This window comes from Alexandromys fortis, unplaced genomic scaffold, assembly GCF_014885135.2.
Source record: "Alexandromys fortis isolate MF-2015 unplaced genomic scaffold, M_Fortis_MF-2015_v1.1 scaffold_42, whole genome shotgun sequence".
NCBI lineage: Eukaryota > Metazoa > Chordata > Mammalia > Rodentia > Cricetidae > Alexandromys > Alexandromys fortis.
The window spans coordinates 7,132,693-7,143,630 of NW_026067934.1; the positions used below are offsets into that span (position 1 = coordinate 7,132,693).

A 10,938-nucleotide genomic window follows, 5' to 3' on the forward strand; every position below is an offset into this window, starting at 1 on the left:
AAGAACTAGATGACCAATAGCTAGGCAGGAGAGAATAGGTGGGACTTCTGGGCACAGAGAGGTAAACAGGGACGATGCTATGCACTGTGACTTCTCCAGCAGACTCTCAGGTTGGATGTGCTGTACTAAGTAACTGAGCCATGTGGCAGAATGTAGTTTAAAAATATGGGTTAACTAAGTTATAAGAGCTGGTTTGGAAAAAGCCCAAGCTAAGGCCAAGCTTTCATAATTAAGTCTCTGTGTTGTTATTGGGGAGCTGGCCATCCCACAGAAGGAAGTCTGACTACATTAGAGAAAGCTTTTTACAGGACCCTGTCCAAACACCTAGCATATAGAGTGGAGGAGCCCTCACTGACAATAAGGCTTCAGAAGTAATCCTGAAAGGCCCACGCCTCCACAGGAGCTAAACTACCCTTTGAGAGGGCTACTCTACATTAATCCCAACAGAGCTAAAGGTATGTCAAAGAGCAAGCTGAACCATACATAGTTCCTCACAGTAACAAAGTCTAGCAAATCCCTTTCAAGAAATGCACTTTAAAATGTCTGAGATTGGTTGTGGGCCTTTTGTTACCTTAGAAGCTAAGGAATTTCTAATTTTATAGCAATTTTCATTGTGATTAAATTTCTAAAAACATATTATTTATATAACTGTGTGTCTATGTGTGGGGTGTGCTCACCTGTTTGTACAAGCAGAGGTCAGAAGAGGGCATTGGTACACTACTTCACTATTTTTCCTGTTCCTCTGAGGCAGGGTTTCTTCTTGAACCTGGGGCTTAAGTTTCTGCTAGGTTGGAGGTGCTACCGTGACCCTCCTGTTTGCTTTTTTTGGTCCTGGGATTATAGGCATCTGTAGGGGACCCTAGTTTGTTTCATGGGTGCTGGATCTGAATTCTGGGCCTTACAATTGTACAATTGTGGAGCAATTGTTAATAACTGCTGGGTCATCTCTTCAGGCCCCAACCACTGCACTTTATCAAGTGGGTTTTCTACACTTTGAGATGCTCATGTAGCTTTAATTTTCTAGTGTATGTACCTTTAATAGGTTTTAAAAAAAGGTCAGTCACCCTTGAATTTCTAGAATAAGCCTAAACTGGTCACAAAACATTATTGTCCTGTGTTGCTGGATTAGTTTTCTAATATTTCTGTCTTTGGTTTGAAGATTAGCTTTAATAACATTTTAAGTATATTTTTCAGAATTAAAGATTTATTTAGTTGTGTGTGTGTCTGCGTTTGTGTGAAGGAGGCTGTGAAGGCCAAAGGTGAGGCTGTGGGTCACCATGTCCATGCTGGGAACCGGAACCAACTCCTGGGAGAGAGCCGTGTGCACTCTTGACCACTATTCCCCCACCCCCTTTTAAATATAGTCTCATGTAGTCTCGGTGGCCTTCCACATAGCCAAGGGTAACCTTTCAGCCTCTAATCCTCCTGTCTCTACCCTGCAAGTGCTGAAGCAGTACGCTTAGTATATATGACACTAGTAATCAAACCCAGGGCTTCATGCACCCAGGCAACCGCCCTGTAGGCTGTTCTTATTTTCCAGATTTTAAATATTTCACGATAAACTTCTCTGGCTTATTCACAATATTACTGGGAACTTAAGTTCACATATTTGGTCTTTGGATTGCTTTAACTACAAATATTTTAGCATGATGTCAAATTAAAAACCAAGCAGAGCATCGTTGCCATCTGGTGGAAATGCCTATTACCACGTTGTAAAACGGTCCACTGTGATGCCAGTCTTTCTGCTCAGGAAATCAGCCCTGCCAGTTTCTCACTGGACCTCTCCAATTTGTATCTTTATTTCCATTCACCCACCACTACCTTAGTTCAGCTTCTAATGTAATTATTTGGCTAAAATCATTGCTTTGAAACAGGCCCAGATTCTACTTTCTACACGAACAGTTTAAAACGATCAATCTGCCTAGAGATAAGAATATAGCAGGAGTCCAAGGAGTACTGGTTAAATTTTAAAAGCACCCCGCTCCCTAGCAGTACCTGGAGGGAAGCAGAAGCACACAACTGTCTGAACAGACTGATAAACGACACACATACTAGCTGTCTTGCGGGCTTGCCCAGAGAGTAACACTTAAACCAAGGACATCTGGCAGAATAACCACAGGGATTGAGGTAGGAGGACAAAAGTAAAACAGATCCGAAAGCAAAACATCCCTGCTGGAGAGTATTTGCTCTAAGGGTACAGCATGCCCATAGATGTGCCCGCCTGGGTCCTGCTATGATTTTGGTTTAAAAATCCCAGTGCTCAGAGAGGCCAGCGAGCTCTACAGGACAGCTAAGGCCTCGTAGAGCGACACTGTCTGAAAACAACAACAACACCCCAACCCTAAAACTCCCAAACTGATTACAATACAGAAGGATATTTGTCCTGATAGATATTATTTGTATTTTACATTATTCAGTAATCTTTCTGATTACAGAATAATAAATAACAAAGCATCCTAGAAAAACACTAAAATATCTTGTAGATAAAATGAACTTTGTCTTCATAGTAATTTTAGAACAATAAGCAATGCCTACTTTTTCATTATTTATAGTGGTTCCCACATTACACAGTGGTATGTATTTAAGATTCTACAACTCAAAACAGAATATCCTTTTGGTCTCCTGGTAGGCTGAAGGTTTTAAAGATAGAAGGCCTAATTCTAAGAAAGCAACAGAAGAAAAACCTTTATTCGGAACCTCAGATCCTGGCAGTCTAGGGTAGCATCATTAATACACACACACAGAGCCAAGCTGTTTGTTTTATTGGTTTCTTGGGTGGGGGTGGTAAAGAGGTTAAGAAAGGGTTTGTTTCCTGCTTCAAAGAACACTCCCAAGCAGAAACCTTCATTCTCATATGAACGACACTGCCCCCACGCCCCAGCTTCCATGACAACCTGAACTTAAGATGATGTTGACAGAGTGCATCTCTCTGAAATACAGGGCACTCGGCTGGAGAAAGGGGCACTCCGTGGGCTCCTGTTCACAGCTAAAAGGAACTGGCACTTTAGCTTCAACAACAAATTTAAAATAAAAAAAAAATGTAACTTGTTTGACTTGTGGCAGGACTGGTTACTAAGGAACCATTCAGCAATAATGGCCTTGAATATTTGTAGCTAATGAAAATGCATTTAACCAAGGACTGCTGATTCTAAGAACTGTGACATCTGTGAGGAAGGGAGGAAAACAGTCTGAATGTCAAATTCAGAGCAAAGCATCAGTAATTTCACATTTGCAGCATCTATAAATAAAATACAAGGGCCAGATAAGAGTTATATGAATAATGTTAAATTGAAAGTGCATACAGAACTCAGGAATATGTTTTCTCATTAATTTTGTCACTTATTCTGGTTCAGTAAAATGCTCACAAGGAAAATAACCACTTAAGGCAGAAGACTGGTTATATCATTGCTGTTCAGAGTTTCAGGAGAACAAATGAATCAACTTCCTGCTTTAGATTGAATCATTCATCTTGAACCAGGTTATTCTGCAAGATGGAACATCTGTGTTACAACTTGAAAAGTCAAAGCAGAAAGTACAACCATAGAAAGCCAGAGAGTTCAGCAGAACATCTAGACGGAAGTCTGTTTGTAGTTTTTGGTATCCAAGACCTTTTTGCCACACATTGCACAGATGCCTGAAAAAAAAAAAAAGAAAACAAGTGAGCAACCAAGTAGTACCAACTTCTGGTTTATTTATGGTAATCTAAAGCTTAAGACCACTTATGGGTGTGGAGAAAGGGCTCCATGGCTCAGAGCACTGACTCTGCAATCGTGTAAACTAGAGTTGGGAGTTCAGCATTCACATATCCTCACAAATGCCCATAATTCCAGACCCAAGTGGGGTGGAGACAGAAGGATCCCTGGGGTTTGCTGGCTTCCAGCCCAACTGAGAAAACATGAGCCCCAGGTCCAGAGAGAGATCCCTCCACGAAAAGGAGGAGGTAGAGAGTGCAGAAGAAGAAGACACGTGGTGCTCTCTTTTGGTTTCTGTGTGCATGCCTGGTGTGTCTCACATGCAGGTACGTGCACAAACGCAGGTACAGAAACACACATATAAGCATAAGTAGAACCTTTAAGAATTTCAAAGCATCATAAAAGAAAAAAAGAAACATCCTTTAACTACAAATATATTTTAAACTCAATTTTGTCTTAGAAAAGAGAGTATTTGACTAAATACTTCTTTCTGTTATCCAAGTTAACTGCAAATCAAGTATATTTGATGTAAATAGAAAAATTAAGTTAAAGAAACTTACCTTTTTTGTAGGCACAGCCTTGGCAGTAATGAGAACCTGGCTGGTGTACAGAACTTTTACAGATTCTGCAAGTGGAGAACTTATTCTTTCCATACGGATCAAACCTACAAAGTTTAAAAGAAGTAAGACATCCATTTGCACTACAATAGAAACTCTTCACATTTTCTCCCATCAACTTCCATGACTGGCGGACAGACCTCCTCTGGTTCATTACTGTGTAATACGTATGCATTCCGCTGCCCTTCCATGTAAGCTCATGAAAAGCCAGCTGTATTTATTTTCAGACCTGTTCCTAGCACTTCTGTATGTTATTCTATCTGGGTGACAAATATGAAAACTGATGAAATGTAAGTATAAGCAATGGTTGATTTGACAAAAAAAAACTAAGAACCCGCTTTAGGACAACTAAATATAAACTGTTAACTAACATTGAATTGGGTATAGGTAAGCCAACCATTAAAAATATTAAAAATGTTTTGTGTGTGTATGATGCCACATTTGTGTATGTAGTTGTAGAGGTCAGAGGGTTTGAGTCCTTCAGAGATTGACTTACAGGTGGTTTTGAGCTGCGTAATGTAATGTAGGTGCTGAGAACCAAACTCAGGTCATTAGTTCCAGTCCCTTCTTTGCCTTTTTTTTTTTTTTTTTTTTGTAAACCCAGGCTGGATAACCCTGCACTCCTGATTCTTTTTTTTAAAGATTTATTTATTTATCTATTTATGTGTACAGTATTCTCAGTTTTCTGTCTGCATGTATGCCTTCAGGCCAGAAGAGGGCACCAGCTCTCATTACAGATGGTTGTGAGCCACCATGTGGTTTCTGGGAATTGAACTCAGGACCTTTGGAAGAGCAGGCAATGCTCTTAACCACTGAGACATCTCTCTAGCCCCACTCCTGATTCTTTTGTCAGCAGCACCCAAGCACTGGCATCACATGCATGTGCCATCACACAGGCTTCAACTTTGTTCCACTGAGGCACAGAATATATATTCTGGTGACGGTTTATATGAGGAAAATGATATAAAACTCTCATATAGGCTTTACTTCAGGACCCAGTGATAGATGAATACACCCACAGTTTATGTTTAAGATAAAATGCGGTATGTACCTCTCCTAATGACTACTTACTTTTAACAAGCATTTTTAACTGACTGGTCTGATACCTTTGAATAAAGGGTTTTCTACTATAAAAACATGGTATCCTATAGGAACCCTAGGGCAAATAGCTTTAGAAGAGATAGTTCTTCCCAAACTGGCAATAATATTCTAATTTAAAACATTTGCCTAGCTCTAAAATGACTATATTTTTTTCTGTGTAGCATCATAGTCCTGGTGTCCTGTCTGGGGTACAATCTAGGAGCTTCTTTTTGAAATTTTTTGCCTTCATTTCTTTATTTTTATTTTATGTGTACGGGCATCTTGCCTGCATATGTCTGAACACCCTGAATGCTGTGCCAGAAGAGCACCGATCTCCTACTGGAGTTGTAGGCAGTCGTGAGCCCCATACAGGTGCTGGGAATTGAACCCAGGTCCTCTGGAAGAGCAGTGTTCAGTCAGTGTTCTTAACCACTGTGACCCCTCTCTCCAGCCCCATTATTTTCTATATTAACAAATACCCTTTGCTTGCTTGTTTTTATTTTTTAAGACAGAATCTAGTTATATTACCCAGACTGTCAGGGAATTTATTATCTTCCTGTCGGCTTTCCACAGGTTGGGATTACCAGCGTGCATCACCACAGCCAGGCAACAAGTCACTATTAAAGGCTAACCTTCCTAAACTCAAGACAATCACTTTACTCCCACAGGAGTAAGGATGCTTGGAGTCCTTTTCTCAAACCATATTGTTATATCTTAAGACGACATTTAAATCTCCGAATTCTTATGATGAACTAGTAGTTTTTTCTTTCTTTCTCTTTAAAGATGCTATTATTTTTTGATATTCTGTCTGTGTGTGTGTGTGTTTGCATGCGGCTGGTGAATGTGCTGCGGAGGCCAGAAGATGGCAGCGGATGCCCTGGAATTGGAATCAGAGGTGGTTGTGGGTCTTTTGATGTCCAAACTGAACTCAGGTCCTCTGGAAAAGCAGTGCTCTTAACAACTGAGCCATTTCTCCAGCCTCCTAGTTTCTTGCTTCTTATAAGGGCACTGGAAATTCAATGTAATGTAGGTAGGATACTTTCTAAAATAAGCTAGCTAGAGCCATCAAAAGTAACAGCCACACTTCAGAAATAGTAATTTATAAGCCTGGAGGAATCAAAGGTATATAAAATTACACAATTCATATAAATAACTAGTAAAACCTGAATGATCAGAAACCACAAGTCAACCAACAATACACAGTATGGTGCTCTGCTGAACATTAGGTCCATTATGCTGTTTTTTTTTTAATCGTTTCTAATAAGCACCTACTATGTCACAGTCAGTTTATAAAGTAAAAGCTTTATTATTATTTCTTTAAATCATTGGGATGATGCCACACAATGGCTACTTATTCATTTACCAAATATCTACTGAGTACTTACTGTTCTAAATACCAAAGATGAACATTAAAAATTTCCTGCCCTCACTGAACAAATATAGGAGTGGACATGGAGAAAAACAGTTCAGTAAAACAAGTTTTTCAGATAAGCAGTGAGTGTGACAAAGAGAACCCAACTGGAAGCTGTACTGGAGAGGAGATAAATACTGGCTAAGGACCCTGCACCAAGGAGCTCACATCTCCGTCAAGTAACAAGTCAGGAGCAACCTCCGAGCAGCAAACATAACTTGCTTTAGGTGACAGTGGGATTGGCAAATCTCATGAGGCTACATGACTAATGAGGAGGAGTGTGGTATACTGGGAAGTCAGAAGAAAAAGATGTCATATCATGGAGGACCTTCTAAGCATGGTAGAGAACTTAGATTCTATTCTACAGGAAACCAATGGAAGGCCTTAAGCAAAGGAATTAATGACCTTCTAGATGATCATTCTGGCTAAGAATGTCTCAGTGTGGTAAAAGGAAGCAAAGAAATGGGATAGCAGTATTCATGCAAAAATTTAACTGAATATGATGAAGTACAGTGTCAAAATCTTGTTTTGAAGATGGGAGACATTTTGTTCTCATTCTCAGATGAAAATGTACAGCTCAGAAAGGGTAAGAAACTCCAGGTCATTGACTTCAGAGACAGACTCTCAAAGTAGTACTTTGGCAATGACCCACATTTTCTTTGTACCTGTAACATCTCTCTATTTTTATAGCATAGACTGAATACAGAAAAACATTGGGTTCCCACCACCCTTGAAAATATCCTTTGCTGTATATACTTTTTGTTTGTTAGCTTGTTTTTTGGAGACAGGGTTCAAACTCAGGTCCAACTCCAAAGCTTATGACTTTACCTCATTTCTTTGGTACCTTTGATTTGTAGGCAAATTAACAAGTAGATGAAATAAAAATCATGTTTTCTAGTAAAATAATAGAAAGTAGCACTAACATCTTCACATATTGTATAGGGTGGAGGAACAACTTAGAACCAACAGTATGTTTGTATGCCAACTTGGCCACAAGGGGATCATGCTAAAGTTCATTCCAGTAGGCTTGCTATTTCAAAAGTCACTTTATGACTGCCCTGGGTATGTTCTCACCTACCTTGCTTTTTTTGAAGTCAAAGCTTTGTTTTCATTCAGCTTCCTTCCTCCACTTTCTATATATTAAAAAAAAAGTGCATACATATAAATTTACTTCTGTGCATCTAACATATGTTAAATAACATACATTTTACACTTCTTAACTATATTAGGAATCCATACATGTAACTCAGATGATGAAACAAAAGATATAAAATCACAAGGGGAAATCCAGTACTCTTTAGTGGTTTAAAGATGACATAAACTTTTCATTTTGCTAATAGTGAAACAATAAAGCAGTGTCCATAGTATCTGATCCAGTTCTTATTTCCTTTTTTATAAATTTATTTTTATTTTATGTGCATTAGTGTTTTGCTTGCAAGTATGTCTGTGTGAGGGTGTCGGATCCCCTGGAACTGGAGTCACACATAGTTGTGAGATGCCATGTGGGTGCTGGGAATTGAACCTGGGTCCTCTGGAAGAGCAGTCAGTGCTCTTACCTGCTGAACCACCTCTCCAGCCCCAATTCCTATTTCCTAATAGGAAACAATACCTGTGGTGTTCCGTGCACCATCTTTCCATGTATCAGGAGTGATAACTCTGCCGAGTTTCTTTTCACCTGTTATAGCAAGATAGCAAAAGGAAAGTAGAATTAGTATCTAATAAATACACCATGTGGGAATAAAATAAGCCCATTTCTTTTCTAATTTTAAAATAATAAATATACTATGTCATTCCTGAGGTTCAAAATGACATTGTGTCAGATTACAGCAGGAGCCTGCTAATGCTGGAGTAGAAACCAGTGAATGAAGACTTAAGGTAGTAACTGTGGGCAATGGATAACTGATTCTAAGAAGGTTTATGGACAATAAGATGCTTTTGCTGTTTATATTTTAAACAATTCTGACAAACTTCAACATTTCCTAATTACCTACTATGTACAAAACAAGGTACTGATGAAAATAAAGCCTTGAATCTAGATTTCAGGGGGCTTATACCAAGTTCACTAGTTTCTTAAGAGCTTGTAGGTAGATCATAGGAAATAAATGAACCAGGTGGATTGGTACACAACCTAACATATCTATTTCTATTTTTTCTTGTTAAGAATCTATAGCGTTTATCAGATTTTCAAAGTGATCTGAGACTTTAAAACAAGTGAAGAACCCTTCAGTAAAAATATAAGTTGGAAAATAGAGTATGACAATTGTGAGCTAAGTGAAACAGTTGACATATCTGGCAATACAAATATGAAGAAGATGAAGTCAAACTACATAGATAAAGGACACATCCTGAGGAAAGGCATGGGAAGTTCAGGGTGTGCAACAGCACCAAGTGTGACGGGGTAAATGCTGGTGAAAATGAGGCTGGAAAGATAAGCCAGGGCCTCATCTGCAGAGGGTCTTAGACACCCAAAATAGCCAGTTACTGCCTACTGTTTAAGTAGGGAAAAGGTGAGGGTGGAGAAGTGAATTTGATATGGATACATCAATGGAATAGATGTGCTAGCTGAGGCCAAACATTTCCCAAAGATTTATGGAGCCAGAGAAATAAAGTAGACCAAAAAAACCAAAAACCAAAAAAAAAAAAAAAACAACAAAAAAACCCATCAAAAACAACAACAACAATACAAAACAAAAAACTACCTGGAATTTAGTAACTGAAAGGTCAAAGCTTAAAAGTTCTTTTAGTAGCACGGAAAGCCAGTTTGTGCTATAAAGCTGTCAGAAGTAACTCTAAAAATCTGGAGACAACTTTTGGACTAATTTATGACACAAGGAAAGACAGAACTGCGGTGGTTGCCTGACATGGCTTTTGTATGAGCATAATTTTATTTTACTTGCAGGGTTAATGTGATGAGCAGACAAACTAGGAGGTTAAAAATAATAAAACACCAGATTTTTTTTTTCAGAAGAGCAGAGAAGTAAATAGTGGGAGGAGGAAATGACCTTTTGAGGCACACAATAAAGCCCAAAGTATGTGCATTTTATGTTAATACCACAACGGATCTTGGATTCTCAAAATTTTTATATTCCATGGAGATATTAACTCACAATTTCCTACTATCCTCAATGCCTGGTGGGACAAAGCACTTAACAGCATAAGAAGAATCACAAATGGCCAGGCAGAGATAGCGCATGCTTTTAATCCCACTCAGGAGGCAGACACAGGTGGATCTCTGTGAGTTCGAAGCCAGCCTGGTCTAAAGAGCTAGTTCCAGGACAGGCTCCAAAGCTACAGAGAAACCCCATCTTGAAAAACAAAAACAATACCAACAACAAAAAAAGTTTTCAACAAATTTCAAGGGTTTCATTAGAACTAAAAGGGTGAAAACATCCTTTCTGGAAGCCAGAATATGAAACACATATATTTCCTTGGCGATTTTTGAGACTTTCTTCTTCTCCTGACCCAATGCTGTGGGTGTTAATGAAAAGAATGGACCGATGGCACAAAATACGCAGTTAAACTTAACCTGTATTAAACGTTTCACTTTTAGAGTCAAATACTATAGGGACATACTAATAGTACTAGAAGCAATTTGTTGTTTATAATCTTAAAATGTAACTGAAAGCCTGGAATTTATACTTGCTACACCTGGCAAACTCGATGCTACCGAAAGATTTTGAAGATCCATTTGAAGCCTCTTGGAACAGTCAAGAAGTTGTAATTGAAGAGATCCAGGAAGAAGGGCGGGATGGGAGCAACAGAAACAAGCAGAGATGCAGAACTGAGACCACTCTGAACACAAAGCTAGAACTATGCAGTCCCAGGGACAGGCAAGAATGACAGCGGGGCACGAAGGAAGACAAAGGTCACAACCACAGCCCCGCAGGAGAAAAAACAAAGGTCAAGACCCCGAGAGAATTTCTTCAGGTCCCTCCGGTCTCCTCCTCCCACAGAAGCAGCCCTTAACTTACATTTTTCGCACACCATCCTTCCACGAACGGTCCCCTCAACCGCCAAAGCAGGAGCAGCGGCCAAAAGACATCAACAACACAGCCGGAGAAGACTTCCCCTTCCGGCTATGTCAGCCCGCTTCCGCTCTCAGCATCCCGCTCTAGCCTATCCCGCACCCGGAAAGCCG

At 39.5% G+C, this 10,938-nt stretch overlaps 1 protein-coding gene across 1 annotated transcript; it reads right to left on the reverse strand.

The window, feature by feature from the left end:
• Nucleotides 1–2,741: 2,741 nt before the first annotated feature.
• Nucleotides 2,742–10,909, reverse strand: Cript (CXXC repeat containing interactor of PDZ3 domain). Its single transcript, XM_050146199.1, has 5 exons — nucleotides 10,772–10,909; nucleotides 8,410–8,475; nucleotides 7,879–7,933; nucleotides 4,253–4,356; nucleotides 2,742–3,634 (listed from the first exon to the last, which is right to left on the reverse strand). The coding sequence occupies exons 1-5, from the start codon at nucleotides 10,785–10,787 to the stop codon at nucleotides 3,570–3,572; spliced, it is 306 nt and encodes a 101-aa protein (XP_050002156.1). The 5' UTR covers nucleotides 10,788–10,909; the 3' UTR covers nucleotides 2,742–3,569.
• Between the last annotated feature and the right edge of the window lie 29 nt (nucleotides 10,910–10,938).

Excerpts from the sequence above, each read along its gene's own strand:
- Cript (XM_050146199.1), bottom strand. Across the intron at positions 4,357-7,878 it reads TTGACTTCAAAAAAAGCAAG|GTTTGATCCGTATGGAAAGA; the intron begins GTAGGTGAGAAC and ends TAAACTTTGTAG. Across the intron at positions 3,635-4,252 it reads AGGCTGTGCCTACAAAAAAG|GCATCTGTGCAATGTGTGGC; the intron begins GTAAGTTTCTTT and ends TTTTTTTTTCAG.